General features: G+C 42.5%; 1 protein-coding gene across 4 annotated transcripts in view; it reads right to left on the reverse strand.

Moving 5' to 3' along the window:
* UCKL1 (uridine-cytidine kinase 1 like 1) overlaps positions 1-22,154 on the reverse strand; it is a 317,450-nt gene that overhangs the window by 41,576 nt on the left and 253,720 nt on the right. For all 4 annotated transcript variants that reach the window (XM_085619653.1, XM_085619652.1, XM_085619655.1 and 1 more), the window contains exons 9-12: positions 19,349-19,447; positions 4,675-4,768; positions 3,707-3,769; positions 196-318 (exon numbers count right to left, since the gene is read on the reverse strand). In XM_085619653.1, coding sequence (XP_085475779.1) covers positions 196-318; positions 3,707-3,769; positions 4,675-4,768; positions 19,349-19,447 — 379 coding nt within the window. The remainder of the gene's footprint in view (positions 1-195; positions 319-3,706; positions 3,770-4,674; positions 4,769-19,348; positions 19,448-22,154) is intronic.

Below are 22,154 nucleotides of genomic sequence, written 5' to 3' on the forward strand. Positions count from 1 at the left end.
CTCCCTAATGTGTATGCATTTCACTCTCCTTTCTCTAGCTTCCCTGGGGCTAGGTACACCCCATTCCTCTGACTGTCTGGTATGGAGTTAGACTCCCTCTGCCCCTACCCCTCGTAGTTGTCACACCTGCTTGGATCACTTGGGGGAAGATCGCTTATGTTCTGGCTTTCCCGTGAGTTTGTAGATTATTCTTACCTCTGGTTCCCCAGTGTTAGGGTTGGTCTGGATGAGGATGGTTCCAATACGAACATCCTTGCACACAGCTCTGAGCGCAGGCTCCATGGTCTCTCCTGCCCTGAGGATGGAGACTCCGGTGATCTGTTATTCATAAGAGGGGTGAAAGATGGGGGAACAGTGGCACATTGGTTTAATAACACTTTTTATACTCTATCTCACATTCAGACTTCCTCCTCATATTCCACATCCTACTCCTCTCTGACCCTACTGTTCTTATGCTTCCCATGCACCATCCATGGGTCGTCATTCAGTCGGTACCCTGCCTATAATCTCTGGATTCCCATATTACTATCCAAATTCTCCTTGCCATCCATGTCGCTATCCACTGTTTATGTACTGCTCGGATCATCCGTGTACTTGCCCAGGACCCCTGCACAGGCTATTGTCCTTGATTACTCCACCCCCTTCTATACTTTGACACACAATTCCTACATGTGTACACCACTCAAGCAGTATTCCCTACCATCTCTATAGTCCTAACTGTATTTCTCAATGGGAGTGCCTCTGACTCCCATGAACCAAGTTAAAAAAATAGGCTGCATTTTGTATAAAAATATTTCATTCTAACCCTAGGTTACACATACTGGGAGAATCCTATCAATGCTGCCTCACCGTTGCGGAGGTGTGCCCTGATACCTGTTGAGGGTTGGGTTACACGTGTAGCAATGATGGATGGATGGCATTATCTATCTAGCAATGGTGTCCCTAGTCTCTGCTCCACAAGAATCATTGCCCAAAAAGGTTCCGAGTAGTTGGTGTACCCGCACAACTTGGTGCAGCCAAGGATGCATAAGGAACATGGGCAGAGACGCAGAATAACAATATCTCTATTAAAGAAGAACTTTGATAATACTTTCATTTGGAATTAAGAGATTGTCTCTGTGAAACATAGTGAAGAGATCAAGTGCGCATAAAGCCAGAAGCTAGCTTATGATCTTGTCTGATGTTATGGCCACTAAGACTGCCATCCTCTACTTAGGTAGGTTTACGTTAAAAGATTCCAATCGCTCACAAGACTTGTGCATCAGTCAAGTGAGATCTAGATTAAGGTACCAGAGGCAGCAAATCCATCGGACCCATTAGTTGCCTCTCAACAGTCTTGTTAGCCCAGGCTACGTTTGGTATGCCTCTATGCTACGGTGCAAGGCAAAAACGTAAGGGTATGGGATCACGACTGAAAAAACGAGACCTGAAACAGATGTGGTCAGCTCCCTGGCACAAAGAATCCCATCTCTGGGTCCAGGCCGACTCCCATATCTGTTTCACTCAAGGCGTGTTTACGGTCTTCATGAACAAACAAAATGGGTACAATAAAGGTGGACCAGGGTGTGGTAGGGAGATGCCATATGTAAACCTTTTGCTGGGATTTCATTGTGTCAGTGAACATTCCATGGAGAAATCCAACCCATAAGGCACCCAGGAATGTGCCTTCACCTGTCCTCTGAGGAGTCAGTGCACACTATGAGCTGTCTACAGAGCATGCAGAAGGTACATCCCCCAAGAAGGTGGGTGTCCATATAATTCCAAGGTCAGAACCAGGAATAGGTCAACTGGTATGTGCTTCATCTGGTCTTATTTTATCTGGTCTCAGTGGTCCACACACACAGTTTTAGGAGGCATATGTAGATCTTGGCATGAGATACAGCATTCTGTAGGAGCTTGGACTCCAAGAAGCCTCTGGACCACTAGATTATCATGGTATCAGTCAAAAAAACGTACGGCACCATATATTATTGATAATGCAGAAAGCCCACTGATTGATGACCATAAACCTCTCCTGAGGAGGGAAGACCTTGCTATTCTGGAACCAAAAATCGCCCATGTGAACTATATCCTTCTGAATAAAATCAGAAATTATTGTGAGTAGTGCACTGATAATTCAAGTTTGCAAAAGGTGTCTTCTGGTAGGATCAATGCAGACACCAAACTTTCCAAGGATGCTGCCAACACAGTAACTAGGTATGGGTAGCAATAAACAATTCTGCTAGCACAGGAAGGCCTCCATCAGGGACAGAATCTTGGTAATGACCAGAGGAGTGGCAATGAGTCAAAATGGTAGTGCTCTATACTCCTTGAGTTGGTTTCCCCCTGTGAATCAGACACACATTCTGAGCTCCTTCAGAACAGGTGAATGTAGGTAGGTTCTCCAAAAGGTCTACTGAAAATATATAGTAGTACAGCTTTCTCTACCTCAACCAAAGACACTATTTTGTACTTTTGAAGGGGAAGGAACTGGTTTAGACTGTAAAGATCCTGTCTTTTCCCCAAAGATGGCAGTAAGAGTAGTATTCCAGCCCCATTTTTAGTGGTGGGACCGATCTGATGTTCTTAAAACAAGAAGCCTCTCTCTTACTACTGCAAAAGTTCTTGAGAAGCTTAATGGAGGCTCAGGAAGCCTGGATTGTGGAGGCTTTGACACCTTTAGAGCAACGCCATACTTCACGAGTGAGAATACCCATGGATCTATGGCTCTCCGAGTTCAGTGGTGGTAGTGGAAGGAAAATCCTCTCAATACAACCTGGGATTGGGGCTCCTGAGATTGTGGCTAGTTGTGATGCAGATCCACAGGGAAGTCACTGAGACTTTATGGCCTCAGCTGAAGCCTGGATTGCAGCTTTTTCTTCCTCCTGAAGCCTCTCCTCTTTACCTCCCTACTACTCACAGAGGAAGAACATTCAGCTGGGGACTTGGGTCGAATAGATTCCATAGCCCTGAAAGACTGGAAAGACTTCACTGGATGGAAGAGAGGAAGTCTGGCCATACCACTTGGATGACACACGCACTTTTGCTGTGACTGTGCTGGTCTTGCACTGGTGGAGGACCCAGTCTGTTGTGGGATTGTACAGGTTCTAATGGAAGGGGAGGTTGATGAATTTAACCTGGCCATCCAGCTTCAAGTTGAAGGAAACTTGTGAACTGGAGAAGAATCTGTTAGATCTCTTTAAAAGTTCTTACACCAGTGAGTATTTCCATGCTGCAGATCCCACTATCTACTTGTGGGATTGTGGAGATGTGCCTGCTGGATTGTGGAGATGTGCCTGCGGAATTGTGGAGATGCACTTCCGGTCCTAGATGTTTTGTATTGATGTGCTGATGATGTGAGCAATTTCCTAAAGACACATTTGTATTCAAATCTAACCTTTTTTGAGCCTAAATGCAAAATACTGCAGCAAAATATTTGTGGCTTCCTGAAGCAACCAGAAATCTTCCAGACCACCATAAAATGGGCCTGGTCTACACTAAGATCCAGGAATATTGACTCTATGCCTAGCCTCCAATTCCTCAATCCGTTATCAAATTGAGGAACAATATCCCTGTGCCCTATTTCTGAACCGAGGAATGCTGGCTCCAGGTCTGTTGCCCAATTCATTTCAAGAATCTGTGATCCCCCTCCTGCTCAACACAAATACCTAGTTAATACCCCAATCTCTACTCACAAGTGCTTTAAAATTGTGTGTGAGGTACTCACTCGTTTTCCGTGGTACAGCCTTCCTTCATAATCCTGTCCCTGTGGCGTCTGAACTGTGCAGGTCTGAGGAATTAAGTATGGTGCATCAGTAAAGCAGAACAGGCAATTTTGAAAACTTTAAAAGTATTGGAACTATGTATATGTGCAGGTGTGTGTATTTATGTGTATTTATGTGAGTATGTGCACACACAGAATATTCAAGTTTGGGTCTAAGCCAGCCAAGTCGATGAAGTCTGTGGGGGAATGAGATGCAGTACAGGTTAGTATGAGTCATGGGGATGGTCTATGTGTTTCATAGAGAGAGAGCTACAGATCATTGTCTACGTCAGAGTTATGGGCTGAGAGAGTATGCATAAGCCAAAGACAAGTGTGTGGTTGTCAGCAGAGATGGAGTGAGGACGTTGCCGTGTGAGACAGATGGAGAGAGCTTGGGAACATGTGAGAGAGCAAAGAGATAGGAGGTCGAGTGTGTTCATAAAGTAAGACTGTGGTGGTATCAGAGTGAGTGTGCTCCTGTCCGTGGAGTTGAGTGAGTGCACAACTGGTGGATATTGAAGACCTAAGAGTGTAAATGTGCACCTAATTGGTTGACACTGAGTAAATGCCACTGGTACTGACTGGACTAGATTGTAGGTGTAGAACTCATTCGTAAAAGGGAGGACCCATAACACACCTGTGAAAAGCACATAGCATATCAAACCTAGTATAAACAGAGCTTATAATAATTCATGTATCCAGAAAACGCTTAGTGTAACTAGTACACCCATAACTGTGCATACTGTAACTTAAACACTTTAAACAGCTCACAATGTAACTTGCACACATGGACCACAGTATAATGGAACCTACACACGTAGAATAGCACATAGTATAGCTCACACACCCATTATAGTGCGTAATGTAACCCAGACACCATAGCCAGCAAAAGATGTAAGTCGCAAACCCAAGCCTGGGTATAATTCACTCACCCGGAATGGAAGCAGAGACAGAGCATGTTCAATCAGCAGCCTCATCAGCCTCTTCGAGTAGAATATGAATTCATCACGGCTGGTCTCCCTGTTCCTGCAGAAGAGAGAAAGACTATTAGATGCTGGCCAATGTTTCATCCATCTGCAAAGAAACAAAAAAGGTTGTTGAATACTGGCTGACGTTTCCTACAAAGGAGTACAAATTGGGCACATGTTTCCCCTCCCCCTCTGCCATAAGTGGCTCCTCATTAGCATAAGAGGACTGGTAAAGGTTTTTCTACACCATCCATCTATGTTGGGGAAGTCACAAATATTGGTCCAACCTCCTTAACAGTTTTTGATTTATAAAAAAAATAGTGTTTAACACGTGCACATTACCTTGAGATATATTGATGAAGGTTTGCAGTAAAAGATGTGAGTGGGGCAAAACATTCAGGGGAATAAGAGAATGTTGGATATGGTGAAGGGGGGTTTCAAGAGTCTTCAGACATATTAATGTGGAGGGAGCCCTTTCTCTTCACTGCTATGTTTCACAATCAGCTCTCACAGAGTAGATACCCTGCACCAACAAGATCAATCTGACATGATCTAGGTAACCTGTGCTTCCTTCCAATGTTGCATGTAGGCATCAGAGTCACACGTATGTATTGTGTCACCAGAAGCTGACATCACATGTAACAAGTGAACCTATCACAGTTTAGATAATCATTACATTGGCTATTGCGATACACAAATCCTTTTTAAAGCACTATCAGGCACATGCATCAAGAAAAGCTTTTGCGAGTCCTTAATTGCGAATATTAAGGAATCGCAATTAAGGACTCGCAAAAGCCTATGAATGTAGGAATCGCTATTAAAATAGCGATTCCTTAACATTCATTAATTGCGACTCCCAAATTGCGAGTCGCAATTAATGAATGGCTTCCCATTCATTCCTATGGGCCTCCAGGCCCATAGGAATGCATTGGAGATTGCGGGAGCAATTTGCGAGTACCAGTAGGTACTCGCAAATTGCTCCCGCAATTTCTAGGGTGCAAGGGTGTCAAAATGACACCCTATTGCACCCATGTATTTGAACTCTGCACACATGTTGCATACACACATGCTCTAAGGGCATGTGTGTGCGCAACATGAAACTTAGAAAAATGCAAATAAGTGCATTTTTCTCAGTTTTAGCAAATTACCATGAAGTCCAGCTTCATGGTAATTTGCTCCCGCTAGTAGCGAAATCGCTATTTTTTAAACTTTAATGCATTGCATTTAAGGAATCTCAATTAGGGATTCCTTAAATGCAATCGCTATTTAAGGAATCACTATTTTGAGATTCCTTAAATTGCGATTTTTGCATTTGGGATGATGCATCCCAAATGCAAAAATACCGGTCGCAAAGGGGCAGATTCTGAGAATCTGCCCGTTTGCGACCGGTTTTGTGGTTGATGCATGTGCCTGTATACTCTTCTTAAATATGAATATACCCATTGCAACAAGGTCCTTTGGCTGTGACTTGATTGAGCATGATGGGGGTAATGAGGCCACATAGCAGTGAGAAGTAATGTGACTAGATATCCCTGAAATGAGGCATTAGTCTTAAAAGCCTACCATGCCAAATCGCATTACTTAAAGACCCACGTGGCAAGCTGTTTGAATTAGTAAAAAAAAATCATAAATGCTCATGTCAACTAGTGGCCAAAAACCATAACCACTTGTTTCAAAAAGTAGCATGAACCAAGACTAAATATAGTCACTTGTGAACCAATAAGAAAGTCACTTACGTTTGGTGATCAAAAACTAACAAGCTATGTCAAGTGGTGGTGTCATCTGAATCTCAGCAACCACTAAACCTCGTGAGATCACTGTCCAGCCATTGATGATGTGGAGGTCAGTAGAATCCTACGTTCTACTGTAGCCCATGACGGTAAAGAGACTGTAGGCTCATTAACCGCTGTTGCTAGATACGTCACTTAAACTACTGAAAACCTTGATTTAATGTGAAGTGGTTCTGTCTCCTGTCCTGTGACTACCAGGCCTGAACATCTCCTGGCACTTTGCTCTGCATGCTTGTCAATGTGAATTGCAGCTCTCCACCTGATTGGGAATCGGATAGGCCAGTTCACTTCTTTAAACCCCAAGAACAATTAATTTGCTGTTTGCTTTCAGGTTGTTCAACATTTTAGGAGAATAGGTCTTATGTGCAGTATGCATATGAATGTTCCTGTTTACCTCTAGCCAGGGCAAACTAACAGGCATCGAGTTTAATCTTTAACAATACGTGTCTCACTCATCGTGCAGAGGTAATAGCCAATAAAAAGGCTGTCTTCCAGGATAAATGATGATCTGCAGATTTGTGGACAGGCTCAAATGGAGACTTTATCAGTGCAGCCAGAACTGTTTTTTTTTTCCAGCTTGAATAATTCTTGTCACTGGCGACAAAGATCTAAATAGACCTCTCATCAACTCTTTAATACTTCTTCTTGAGAATGGCGAAGGCCAGTCAAGTCTTCTTACATTATGGGAGGTGGCTACTCAGTGCACTCTCGCCAAAGATTAAGGCAGCCTGAATACGTTAAATGCAAAAGTAGAGGTAAAAAGTGGTAAGACAACCCTGTTCAGTGGCTCTATGATTTTAAAATGAGCCTAAATATAAAACTGTTCAGTTTCATTCCATAGGAAGTCAAGCTCTTTGGACGACAATCTCCCAGAATATGTAATTCACAACAGTCTAGGTCTGAGGAGCCAAGCTGTAACACGTAAGTAGTGAAGCTCTTGGTGTAGATTCAAAGCATTGAGCCGTGACAGAAGAAGAGCATCTGGGTTGAATTGCAGATGGGTCTGAACAGACATTTTCCAACGTTCTAAATACCAGTGCTACCATCGCCATGCTGGAGCTATCAGTATTACCCGACAGGACTATCTTCTCACCGTGCAGCTTATTCAGGGTGCTAGAGGAATAGGATGGAAGGTCTATATGAGCTTGCCTGTACAAATTATTAAGAATGCTTACCCTTGGAATGCTGGGCAATGCTTGCACCAACGGACATTATTAGTTGTGGTAAGCTGCAAACGGATCGGAATTTGGAGTCCCCACATCAAGAAAAAATTAGACTCTGCTCTCTGCTGTCTACTCCACAATTCATGATTCCATGATATTCGACTGCGAAGAGTGTCTGCACATTCATTCTCCAGCCCTGGCACATGATCTGCATTTTACACACACATTGTTTTCTAAGGCCTAAAGCTAAAGTTTCTGGGCTTCCATTGATAATAATTATAATGGGAGAGAGGTCCTACACTTCCAGTTTGTGGATTTAGTACTTTGTTGTGGTACTGAATGTTCAAATCAACACCTACACATTTCTCAGTTGGAAGAAAAGGGCTTTCAGGCCCAATCTTACCACCCTAAGTGCTCAGAGATTTAAATTAAGTTTGATTTACAGTTCAGACCATTATCCGCTTACACGCACGTCCTCCAAATGAACCCCTCACTCCAGCAAAGATGAATCTGTTGTCAAGAACACTTGTGGATTTGAAGGTATCAATGACTGACCACCTAATGAGTTATCTTTTACTGTCCACTAGGTAAGCTATCTTTTCATTATCTCCATTACAGTGACCTTGTCGTCCCAATGTCTATCTTTGTTACACCATTGTGCATTTGGTTGTTCTTGAATTGGTCTCAACCTTGGGCAAAATTGTGAAATTAACTGCATGCATGATGGCATAGAACTCAGAAACATTTTCAGATTTCTTTAGTCACTGTGTTTTGAGACTGAACATGATAGGCCAATTGTGGAAGCTTTAGACTTATTTCATTTGAAGAAATGCTTTTATTTTATACAGACAATTCTTACTCTCAAGAAAATTCTTTGCATAGATTCAAAGCTAAATTTGTTCACATTCAGAGCAAGATCCAGTTTCATTTTGAACCACCTTTCATGCCTGAACATAAGGATCTTTGATCAGCCAATCGTCCAAATAAAAGTAAATTGACAACCTCAGGCTAAGGGCTACAGGGGGCTTATACTTGGTGAATATTCGTGGTGCCAATTTCAGCCCAAATGGGAGCACTTTGAACTGATAATGAAAGCCATCTTCCATGAAGTGCAAGCACTTCCTATTTTTGGATTGGTATGTTGAAATGAGCATCCTCTAAGTCTACTGAAGCCAAGAAATCATTTTCCTCGATAAAGAGAAAACTTTCTGTAACGTGACCATCAAAATTCCTGTTTTTTTCAGGTATAGTTTCCTCAATCCAAAGTTGGATACCAATCTGCAGACTTTTTGAACAAAAGAAAGAATCTGGAGTAAAATCCTTCCTGCTTGTGGCACAGGCGACATATTCTATCGTGCCATTGCAAAATAAATGTATTTCCTCTTTTAATTCTGATAGATGGTTGTGTATCTCCTCTTCAGTGGATGATCTGTAGGACTTTGTACAAATTCCAAGGTTTGACACATTTTGACAATGTCCAAGGCCCATCTGTCCGATGTAATCGCCTACCAAGTCCCATGAAAAAAATTAATCCACCCGCATGCAGCATAATCAGATTGGCTGAGTAATTCAAAGGGCAAAAGGAGGGAAAATAAAAGTTGGTTTAACCACCCATGCTCCCAGGCCCGATATGATCTTATAAAACTATTACAATTGAGTCCTAGGGACCACATGGCTGTTCGGGAAGCTCGACTCAGTTATAAGAAGGCAATAAGTAATAGAGAGAAAAAATTGCAAGCAGAAGCCTTGGAGAATTTAGAACAAGTTGCAGAGACTAAAGAAAGCACACTTATGGAGAACTATTAACACACCATTGTTCTCTGAGGGGTTAGGACTCGACTTGAAATCCTCAATTCCCCCTGCACAGTGGGTGGAGCACTTTGGTACAGTTTTCTCTCACACCAGTAAAGTAGGTGAAGGGACTAGGACTCCTATGGCAATTCCGTCAAACGTTATGGTTTTTACCTTGAAGGAGGTAGCGAGGGCAATGAATAAAAGACCAAAGGGGAAGGCCCCAAGATCCAATGGGGTTCCAATGGACACCTACAAGTCTGAACCTGCCTTCTATGCCCCCTTCATGACCAAGGTATTAAACGCAACAGGAGCAAGACACATACCCCCACTGTGGGAAAACTCAATTATTTTTCCGATTTTCAAGAAGGGACGACTCAAAATATTACCGGCACATCTTGCTGCTTGACTCTTCAGCCAAATTATTGGGGAGGATCATTTTAGAGAGATTGGAAGTTTGGACCGAAAAAAATGACATTTTAACAAATGCCCAATATGGGTTTAGGAAAGCCCTGGGGCGGTTGAGCAGTTGCTTAACCTGAACCTTTTGAAGGGGTGATACATCATGGCTAAAGAGGTTTCCCTGCACATGTGAATTGTAGATTTAAGTTGTGCTTCCGATTTGGCTAATCACAACAAACTATGGGAATGTATGGATCTACTGGGGGGTCCCAAAGTATTAATTTCGCTCCTAGCATACCTGTACAGTAACTTAACTGCCAATGCATGATTTGGGACGAAGGAGAATTAACATCATTTTTAAATATAGAGAGAGAGGTTTGGAAGGGGTGTGTGCTGGCGCCCTTCTTCTTATCACTATATATAAATTGAGTAGACGACAAACTCCAGTGGATTGGTGAAGACAAATACCCATACTTTTAAATGCCGACAACACGGCCATTTTGGCGTTAACCGCGAAAACCTGAAAAACCTGATTAATTCCTTTACCAACTATATTGAAGGAAAAGATTTGAAAATTAACTTAAGGAAAACCTACACTATGAGTTGTGGCCAAACAAGAGGAAGAACTAACACAATTTATATCAAGGGGAATAAATACAAAGCACAAACAATTGTAATTATTTAGGTATACAGTTTTGTTCAAATGGGGGCTGAAAGCATCATAGGGAAATGTGCACTTCCATTATGTCTAGAAATAATGAAGGCATATTTAGGTTTGCCTCCAAGTTAGGCTCCAAGCCGATCAGAGAGATGTTAACCCTATATAATGCTAAATCGGTTTCAGCCTTAACATATGGTGCTAGAATCTGGAAAGTAGAGGAGCAATCCAAATACAGGAGAATAAGTGTCTTAGAAGACTCCTAGGCATACCCCAATCAATACTGGATACCATTATTCATAGTGAGTTGTGTTTTTACAAGATACGACAGGAGCTAAACCCATCTTATTATGGCATTCAGTATGGGCCAAAAAAGAGACACACATCACTAGAACTATTATACAAGTCATTTTAGGACTTGACCAGGCATATTAAATCCCTTGGTTAAGGTATATTAAAAACACACTGAGGGAGTCTGGACAGACAGAGAGGGTACACCCAGAGGACATAATCTGTCTCTCCAAAAGGGCTCTTAAGGAGTATATATTTAAATCTGTCAAGAGAAAAGGATTTTGTCTGATCAATATAAGGTAACGGTGGAAAGATATTTGGCACTGAACGGATCAGCCTGAATGTAAATCGTATATTAATCTAATCCGTAACATCTACCACAGATATCTTTTAACTTGTTTTTGTTTCCTTATCATTCATCGCATGGATCATTTCCAAAGAAGGAATGATGGGGTCCTTTTGTGGAAATGTGCCTTTTAATGAGCACACCGGTGCAAGGGTCACCCTTATCTTGTCCAGGGGTCCTTAGACCAACAAAATAGAGATTGGCACTGAAGATGGAATTCAAATAACAAGTTTATTAATAACTCATGAGTGGGACTAAGTCCACACAGCACTCTCAAGTGCTGCCTGAGGTAGTACATTGAAGTCACAGAACACAGGCCTTATATACAGCTTTTTCGGCACTGGTAAGCATGTGGATACAAATAGAAGGTACAGGCCTACACAGGAATAGTTACCGAAAAACTTGGGCAAATGGGAGATCACTTAGGCAGCAAAGTGGGAGGGGGAGCAGGAGTGCTTATGGCAGCAGTAAATGATTGACAGTTGAGTCTGAGACCAGGTGTTCTGACAGCTACAAACTCTTAACATGCACATTGCTTTTAGCTGAGTCAGGAAGTCAACTAAAATAGACAGCACAGGCAGGGAAAAGATGAGCAGCAAAGGATGGGAGAATTACAAAGCCAACAAAATGGATGCCACAACCAAGATGGCTTCAGCTTATGCTCACGGAAATTATTTCAGATTTCCACACTTTGACTCAAAACTGCCCCTGTGGTGATAGATCTGAACAGTCGACCTAGCACACAGCACTTTTTCTCTGATTTTACTTGGCATACTGAAAGCAATATCTTAAAACACTTAAAAAAAAAAAGAATTATCAACTACCATGAGATCATTCAGTATATGTATGATCTTAAGGATGAGACAGTTTGCTACCATGTAGCCATGTTCTTTGCAAAGGTCATCCGTACAAAGAAAGCACTGATCAGTGTAGAAAATGAAGTGATTTAGTGGATGTACTGCATTAGATAAGGTAATGGTGCAGAGGTTGGATTGTTTTAATTAACTTTGTATAGTGTTTTATAACCTGTTAAGTGGGCCATTTTAATGAATAATTTTTATATTTTTATGAATATGACATTTTTTCTGCAGATTTTTATTCATTTCACAATTGAATGCACTGATGTGATAGGCGAGAGGCAGAGCGCGGATGTGTGAGAGGAGAGTGGTCAGCTGGTGAAAGGAGAGGACAAACTAATAAGGCAGAAAGTCGGGAGCGGATCAGCGGAAAGTCGGGAGCGGAAGCAGTAGAGCGGGAACGGAAGCAGAACTGCGATTAGCTGCGGTCCGACCCCTGCGGCACCCGCGCCCCCAGGCACCCGCAGGGGTCTAAGAATCCAATCCCGCTGTGGGCAAAAATCTGCCAAAAGACACCAAACAGAAGCGGGAACCAGCCGCGGAGAGGACGCCAAAGACGCCGAGGCAGAAGCGGGAGACAGCCGTTCAGCAGCAGCAATCACAGGATTCACACCAGGAAGCTGCAGCTGCGCACCTCTCCTCTCCGTCCGTCTTGGTCCGCAAAACTACAGGCAAACCCGCTGTAGGTCGTCTTGAGAGAAGTGCTGTGAGTGCGGGCAGGGCTGGAGGGGGGGGGGGGGGGGTGGGGGGGGTGGTTGGGCTGCCTTTAGGTTCGGATTTTGAACGGGAGCAGCAGAGGGCCAGCAGGGTGCTTACAGGTGCTTAAAGGCACTTAAAGGGCTTAAAGGGCTTTTTGGTTGGTGCTACGCCTGTTGCTGGCAGCAGTGTGCTGGCAGCAGTGTAAGGATAAGAGAGAAAGTGAAGTCAGTCCAAAGATAAAGAAACTCTACACACACCCTCTCTTTAAAAACACAGCATGTTGCATACCTTGATAATGACGGCCATCATTATCAAGGTATGCAACATGCTGTGTTTTTAAAGAGAGGGATAGACTCCTAACCAGAATAAATCATTACTTGAGAGTCTATTACCCCTCCCCCACCTTTTTCTGTCCTTGTTTGCACAGTTTATGTGTCTTTTTTGTTTTCACATTACACTGTCCTGTGTTTTGTGTTGTCTCAGTGGATACTACACACCCTTTTTTCCTTGAGAGAGAGTTACCAATGATGAAACTGACGTGGGCAAGCTGGTGAGAACCAACCAGTAGCTCCTCTGGTGGTGCGCACGTGAGGTACTCTCTCTCTCTCTACACATTTTTCACTTCTTCATTATTTGAGGGTGTGTGTAGAGTTACTTTATCTTTGGACTGACTTCACTTTCTCTCTTATTCTGTTTCTCTACTTTGACTATATTGATTTTTACAATTATTAATTTGTAGCATTCGGGACGGGGTGACTCTATATAATATATTGAGCATGGGGGGTCAGTGGTAAAATACACTTCCTCCACTTAGTCCAGAACAAAAATAAATGTTTGCTACACTGTGCCAGTACTTTGTGTGTTTAAACTCCAAACTAGATGAACCAGATTGGGGGGATTATATTGATTCACACGAAATCTGTTTATTCCAGGAGACATGGGCCGTAAATCCCCAATAATAGGGTAGGGTTTGTGGCGTATTGTGAGGCGGCCGCAAAGGGACCAAAAGGGAGACCATCGGGGGGACTATGTATATGGGTAGCTTCCCATCTAGGCTATCAGATCAAACGTGTGGATACATACTCTCCCGATATAACATGCATAATTTTGACACATTGCAAATTACCCCATTTAACGATTATAAATGTCTACTCCCGCCCTGTGAATTACGGTGGGACTTCACGTACCCTAGACCTCCTCTCTAATCTCTTGAATTCATTAGCAGGAACCACAAACTTTTTAAATGGCGGAGATTTTAACTGCCATTTTGAACCCGTCGAGGACAATATCCAATCTATAACTAGCGAGGAAGACGACACCTGGTCGATACCGGCTCCTAGAATGTATTCGACAAAGCTTTGGACCCCTCTGGCTCTCCAGTTGACTTCTCCAACCCTGACTTTTTCATTAAGGGCCTGTAATGGACGGTTTCCGGGAGATAATCCCGGCCGACCAACTTTCAAGAGGCCAGATCGGGTAACAGTGATTGATTATATCTTGATCAGCGTAGAACTCTGGCATAGTGTGCTGAATTTTGGTATTGAAATACGCAATGAGAGTGACCATGACCCCCTTGTTCTAACATTAAAATTTCAGATGGGGTTCCATGATCAAAATCCCGAAATGTTTAACTGAAATAAATTTGCGGTGGTTAATGGAGGGAGGCGAATCAGATGGACAAAAATTATCCACTCGAGGGATGCACTGCCCAAATTATACCCCTTCTAGATCAGGCCAGCCTTGAAGCGCAACACTTTCCTATTCCAAATAGTGCCAGCAATGCCGGGAGAATCCATCAAGAGATGGTACAGGCTCTCTCTGTTTTTTTTTCTAGTAATGTTTTTATTAATAATAAACCTAAACTTCTAAGGGATAGAAAATCATGGTTTAATAAGAGTTGTAGAGAGGCAAAACAACTTTTGCTGAACTCTCTAAGAGGCCGATAGGAAGAATATTCGGGATGCCAGGTTTAAAAAAAAAAAAATTACAGCAAGTGCAAAGGCAGAGTGGGAAACCTAGAGATGGTCAAACATTAAAATGGCTTTGGAGCTAAAAGACAGTAGAAGTTTTGGGAATTTGGTCCATCATGGCCAAGCCGAAGGTAGGACTGTCATTGATCCTAACATCGATGAGGATATATGGCACCAGCACTTTAAGGAACTTTACTCCAGTCCCCTTAACAATGTAAGTGCGGTGAAGCTGTTGCCCTCCCCTTCCACTCCTGAGTCCGTCTGCGATATTCCCCTATGCACTATGAGCGAGGTTACCTCTGCCCTCGCGAAACTCCAGCCAAATAAAGCCCCCGGACTGGATAGAATTCCCGGGGATTTATATGAAAGTGAACAAGTAGTTTGGGCCCCATATTTATTAGCACTAGTTAATGCAATTTTGTATGGCCTACCTGCACCAGCAACATGGGTTGGCGCTGAGATTGTTCCAATTTTTAAAAAGGGCTAGCCGATCGAACCAGCGAACTATAGGCCTATTAGCCTTATAGATTTGTCCCAAAAAATCTTTGGGAGGGTTTTGCTGGCGAGATTGCAGGATTGGATTGAAGATTCGGATGCCCTGACCCCGCTGCAAGCAGGCTTTAGCGCCAAGATCTCAACAATTGACCAGTTATTTAGACTGCAGCTAATATACTGGAAACATGTGGTCTTGGAAAAAGGGAGTCTATACCTTACCTTCGTGGACTTAAAATCTGCGTTTGACCTGGTTGACCGTGACCAGCTGTGGAAGATCCTGCTGGACATGGGAGTTCCACCCTACTTATTTTATGTCTCCAATTCAAACGCCTCCACGAGGGCACATATGCCAGAGTTAGATTTGGCAGGAATGGTCAACTGACAGCCCCCTTCCCTGTTGGTAAGGGGGTGAGGCAAGGTTGCGTTCTTGCTCCTACTCTTTTCTCCCTCTTCCTAAACGGCCTAGTTAATGACCTCTTGGCCGCAAAGGATCTGGATTCGCCCAAATTGTCGTCTCGCAAGTTTCCTGCACTAATGTTTGCGGACGATACCCTGCTCCTCTCGAAGTCCCCGAAGGGGATGCAACGACTATTAAATGAATTTAGCGGGTTCTGCAAAAAAAGGAATCTTGTGGTTAATATAAACAAAACTAAATATATGGCTTTTAATTCAGCTCATACTAACTTCCCTGTTCCCAACTTTAATAATATACCTCTAGAGCGGGTTCAGACCTTTGAATACCTGGGTGTCTCCCTAAATGACAAAATGGGTTGGGGTACCCAAATCGACAGGGCGAACCTGAAACTAACCCAAGCAATAGGTGGTATATTGAAAGGTCAGAATAGTTGTACCCAAAAGATCATAAGTCCCCCGCTTGAAATATATAGAGTGCAAGCGCGGTCGGCTTCATTATACGGGGCAGAACTCTGGGGACATTGCCCAATGCATGCATTGACCGTAACTGAAAATTAGTTCATTAGGCAAATCATGGCGCTTCCAGTAAGTACCCCGCTAGTTCCTTTGAGAATGGACTTGGGTATCCGCCCAGTGGTGGATCTGATTTCGAGTCGCCTATTGCTTTACTGGCGTCGACTATGGAGCTCGCCAGAGTTGAGACACTACAGGGAGGAACTCAAAGTGGTAATGCTTATATCGGGCGCTGTTAGATGTATACCCTGGTTGTCTTTTGTGAGGGACTCTTTGCGCGACATGGGAAGGGGGCATCTATGGGATGCACCGGAAGAATCGTGTCTAACTACTTCCAAAAACTGTTTGGCAAGATAATTGAAAGAGTACCAGCTGAATAAACTAATTGGGGCTACCAGAGCAAATAGTCTAACCTATGCCTTCCTGGATCTGAAGTTAGATTACCAGTTTGAGCAGGTGTTAGACATAATACAGCCAGTGCTAGCCAAGAAGTTGTTCCTCCAATTTAGGTTTGGAACCCTTCCACTTCTGGTAAAAACAAATAAGTGGGTAGGGGACCTGCCTAGTCTTTGTCCTGGATGTCGCAGGGAGGAGGAATCAGAGATTCATGTATTAATTTTTTGTCTGGCATACAAACAGTCTAGGTCTAAATGGATCCTACAACTCTGCAAAAATTTGGGAATAAGGGAATTTCGCCAATTTTATAGAATTCTCAATCCGATATGAATCCACTTTTTGTTGTTGCAATTTCGAAATTCCTTTTGGCCATGTGGATTAAAAGAAAGTATCTGTTAAAAGTACAAAATAATTAACATCGATATTTTATTTTGCCGCAATTATAGAGCGCAATGCTAATGTTGTAACTATTACACATGAAAGAGATCAAGCTCTTCCCACTGGCCATACTGGCTATCGAAGATACTTCCAACGAGGAATGGCTTAATGATATTTTAAAGGTTTTATATTAATTTATAGTATTAAATTCCTATTTGTAACTATTAGTAACAACGATAAAGTACCTTTTATTCTGCTCTCCTGAAGCCCTGGCATCTATAACTATGTATATAACACCCTGTTGATACTATCCCTTTTTTACTTGATCGGAGTATGTGTTTTTTAATGCTGTAAAAAAAAAATCTGTACTTTTATGGCTGGAATAGCCGCAATAAAGTAATATTGAATTGAATTGAATTGAATTGATACTTTTATGGTTTATTTTGTTACAAACCAAAAAAGTTTATGAATTGAGTCTTTTTTGGCAAACTCTGGTAACTTTACAATACTTTGAATCATGATCCTGTTACAGACAGGTAATAGAGAGGGCATGATTGTCATCACTGTAAGTTTTCCTGTCACCAAACTTGTAACACCTCTTTAAAACAGATTTTATGGGTGGTTTCTCAGTTATTATGTGTCTGATGTAAGCAATGTTGATGGGAAAACTTTCTGTACAGGGAAAAATCTGTTAGGAAAATATTTCTTTTAAGTAACTGGAGCAAAGCTCCTGATATTTCCCTTCACAAAGACATGCAGTGAAAAATCTAGCGGTTAGAGCCTCTCAGGGAAGTAGTGATAGATGCCAAACACCCTAATAGGCCAGATGTCTGGTCCCAGAATTAAGTGGATAGATTGTATATTGTGCATGCCTTTTCCAGTGTTCTTCCAAACTGGATGATGGTGACTATTCAAGCATGTGAATTTATAAAAGATTCAATTCTAAAGAAGAGTCAATTTTATGGGATGGGTGGCTGTGATAATACTGGGTTGTGTGGAGTGGAAGAAGCTGAAATACTCCTTGATGAGTACAGGGCAGAAAGGTGAAAGTTAGTTTTTTACATTGAATAAGTGCTTCACACATTCTTTTCAATTGGAGTCTTTGTCATATTGAAGGTGTTTATCTGTCTCGAAGGCACCCCACGGGTTAATGGAGGACCAGAAACAATCACTGCAAAGCAAACAGCATGCCCAAGATGGTAGCCTTAAAAAAAGTCTATTGAGAAAGGTTCAATAAATACCACAGTAAAAGTGAAATGACAGGCACTGAGCTCCATGTATAACAAGAAACAATCACTGCAAAGCAAACAGTATGCCTAACATGGTAGCCTTAAAAAAGCCTATTGAGAAAGGTTCAATAAATGCCACAGTAAAAGTGAAATGACAGGCACTGAGCTCCATGTATAACAATGTTTTAGAACACAGCCAACAAAACCACTGTTTTGCTTAAAGGGGAATCTGGTGCTAAATTAGGGATCCAGAAACCGGTACCAAAGCCTCAGTGCCACATCTGCCTGTAATGCACTAGCATGTTAGGCAGAGAGGGATTAGTTAATGAGTGCAGTGAGTAACCAAGGGTAGCAATACCTGTAGCAGGTGCTCTGGTTAATTCACCATGCCAACAATTAATGAAAATCTGGAGGCTTGATGAGTGTCACAACTGGAGAGGATTGGAGGCATCAGTTCACTTCTCTCAGTCTTCGCTCAGGCTCTTGAATAACACAACCTAGAATCAACCCAACATTAGGCTGCCAGGGAACCTTAGGATGAGTTCCAGTACAGGACCTAGAAAAGTACTCCAGCATAGTGAAGTCAAGAGTCCTTCCCATCTACACAGGATCTTTATGGAATGAGTAGGCCATCAGTGGCACAAGATGGATGACAGCTCCTATGTGAGCTCCTGGCCACGGCTGCTGCATCCACATTAATCCGGCTGCAGGACTGCATCGTTTTTTTTTGCCCACGGTCAGAGGTGACTGTGGGGGAAAGGCTCCGGGCAAGGTTCTTGGTGCAACCCAGCCCAGACGCTTCTCATCGGCAATGATTTGTGCTTGGTGACTCATGTGGCGCAATTGGACTCTCCAAGCATTGATGACATTAGGACTTGCCAGCAGGTCCGCACAGAGATCTGGTGTTGCTGGGGGCCATTGGAGTGGGGTTGCTGCTCCTGGTTACAGGTTCTAAGATGCTGGGGAAACACCTCCCCCTTCCTTTTTGACTTCAGAGCTCAGCAGCACTGCTTCCAGCAACTTACACCCCTCTGTTTTGAAAATCTACCACTCACAACTGTCCCCCACTACCAATATTTTTTTTATCTCTTTCAGATAGACTTCAAGTAATTTTCAGAATCAAAGTGAATCTCAATCATTAAGTGAGATTGCTAGCCTAGCAGATCAACTGTTATAGGTTATTTGGCAGTTTGGTTGTCAGCGGTGCAGCACAGGTGGGCAAGGAGGTGGTTTGTGGAATCCATACCTTATGATGGTGTGCATGCCTCGCACCTGTGGTGTGCTCTTCAGTACACTCAGGGTCCGAGGAAGAGGCTGGAACTGGTGAGCAGAGGCCAGCGCTGCCCTGCAAATGGAAGAGATGAAAGTGCTGTGACGTTGCTACTGTTGAATCTTCCAGAGTCATGCTAGTGCACATACACTACAACACTGCCCAGACAGATCCACATGTTCCTCTCATTAGCAATTCAGTCCAGCTCAACTACCTGGATTCCAGGTAATCGCTGAGCATATGTGCACACTGTGACATCAGCATAAAATGTGCCTTAGCTACAAAAAAGGGCCTGATAGTCTGCACATACAATATTTATTAGGAACTAGAGAAAAAGCAAATGAAGTCATCAGTGTCTCTGTATGGGCAATGTTAGAAAGTGTCCAGAGGATTTTCATATAGCTAAAGAGAAAGGTGCGAAACCAAACCTATCATTCCAAACATGCTAAAAATGCAAACATTGTCAGACTAAGTAAGTGGAAAAACTACAAAAACTAACTCAAATTGAAAGATTAAATGGAAGATCTACACAGAAACACACACAAGCGTATCCAGGGACTACAAGGGGTTAGGGTGGATTACAAGGGAAATGTTCGGACCAATGGAAGTCCCAAGTGGATTCCCCTCCCTCCCAGTACAACATTTTATACTGCTCCTCCAAATACTAGGAAAGGCTTTTTGTCAAATATTCAATGGGTTGGCATATTCTTTAAGAGCAATGAAAGCCAAAGGGTGCATATAACCTTTACCACAATTGAGCTCAATCTGTGACACAGTCGGGTTGTGGAAAATGGCACAATTAGCACGTTTCTTCTTAGATGGTGAGTTTCTCAGGTTAAATTCGCATTTTATTTTGGGCTATTAGACATATTTTTAGACACAATAGCCAATGCGCTGGACATTTTCCCCAAAAATGTGGTCACTTTTTTTTGAGAATTGTGTTTATTCTCTGGCTAATGTCCACAAGAACAAATGTGCACATTTCTTGACATAATTAAGATCACACGCTCTTAAACAAAGATGGCCACATGCTCTGGCACAATTATTGCTATATTCTAGAAGACATTTTGACATATTCTTTGAGACAACTGGTCACCGTAAATAAATGTAGGTAATGTTCTTAAAATGGAGCTTTCTTGTGAAAAAACTATAGTGAAAAGCATCCATTTTCACATCTTTTAACTAATACCAGATGTTTATCATTAATACAGAGAAAATGAGGACATGACAAAAACATAGACTCTGTGCTATTTAGCCTTCATATGCAAACTATAATGTGCTAAATATGAGAAATACTGTTTGACCTGGAGTTAATGCCAGATATGAAAAAGTTACTCACCTGTAACTACAGTTACGCAGCACTGGCATCTGTCATAGATTCACATGCTATCCCGAAATTAGGCTGGGAACCCCCTGTAGTCAATGTTTAACATAGCAGTTTTACAATAAACAAATGGACAACTATTCATTCCTCAGACCACACTGAGCTATCTACCTCATTATATGACCCGAAGTACCCAATCAGTTGGAGAGGCTCCAGGTTCAGACCCTCCTCAGAGGTTCCAACTGCCAGATCTTTAAGGCTCGGACTTAGCAAGCAATAACCTCATGAACGGGCAGCAGGGTGGCCATTTATGAATCTGTGAAAGATACCACAGCCGCAAAACTGTAGTTGTATGCAAGTAACTTTTTCTTCCATGATCCCTCTGCCCAACATCATTCACGCACTCAACATTAAGATGCTCTCCTATGCCAGTGATACACAACTCATACTCTCCCTCTCGGGCAAGACCCTCAACACAAGAAACAAGTTTACCGCTTGCATGACCGAAGTCACTAACTGGATAAAAGCCACATGACTAAAGCTCAATACTGACAAACAGAAGCAGTGACCTTTGGCAAGAACATCTTACCATGGAACTCCAACTGGTGGCCAACTGAATTTGGACACACATCCAGAACCCACATCAGGAACATGAGCATAAATAAGTAGAGAAATTCAAGGTTTTTTCAATGAAAGCACCATGCATTAAATTTGAAAAGGTAAGGAAACATTGTCTATCAATCTCAAATACTCCAAGTTTCAGGAAATTCCAACATCTTTTCACTTGACTGATAGGATTAATTTGCCAGCCTTTTTCCCACAACCATTAAGAACTATTGAATAAGGCTTACACTTGCTTGACATCAAGAGTTTTACATTGATAAAATGAAAAGGAGTCTGAAAAACACAGTTGTTTGTTATATGGAAAGTTAAACAGAGGCTGCTCTTTATTGAAACAGGGTAAATCCAGATGCATTACTTCTTGTATATCATATTTTCACGTCAAAGCCGGCAGACCTTTAAGGCATAAGGTTGGAACACACTTTACAATGGGCATGGAAGAAGCAACAGCTAGACTGTTTGCTGGAGTTATACTGGACATCAGCATAGCAGCAACCTGGTTGTCAATCCACATCTTCGCCAGACACTACTGTCTATATGTCCAGTCAGCTGGGACAGCAGGCAGCAAGGCTGTGTTACACTGCCTTTTCCATTAAAATATGCCTCGTTTCAGCCTTCTCTCTTTGATTAGTATAGTTTTGGTAATCATAATTCAACCATGTTAATCTTTGAAAGACCCAATTATGTTACGTTATCGCCTGCAAGAGTATTGTGATGCTAAGCAGAGGTGTGTGCCTAGACCTGCATGGGGTAGGTTGGTTAATTGAAAAGCTAGCTCTTCAACTTCTTGCGTAATTTAAAAAGAAAGGAAGAGGTTCTGATGTGGAGTGGGAGACC

The sequence above is a fragment of the Triturus cristatus genome, chromosome 7 (genome assembly GCF_964204655.1).
Source record: "Triturus cristatus chromosome 7, aTriCri1.1, whole genome shotgun sequence".
Classification (NCBI taxonomy): domain Eukaryota; kingdom Metazoa; phylum Chordata; class Amphibia; order Caudata; family Salamandridae; genus Triturus; species Triturus cristatus.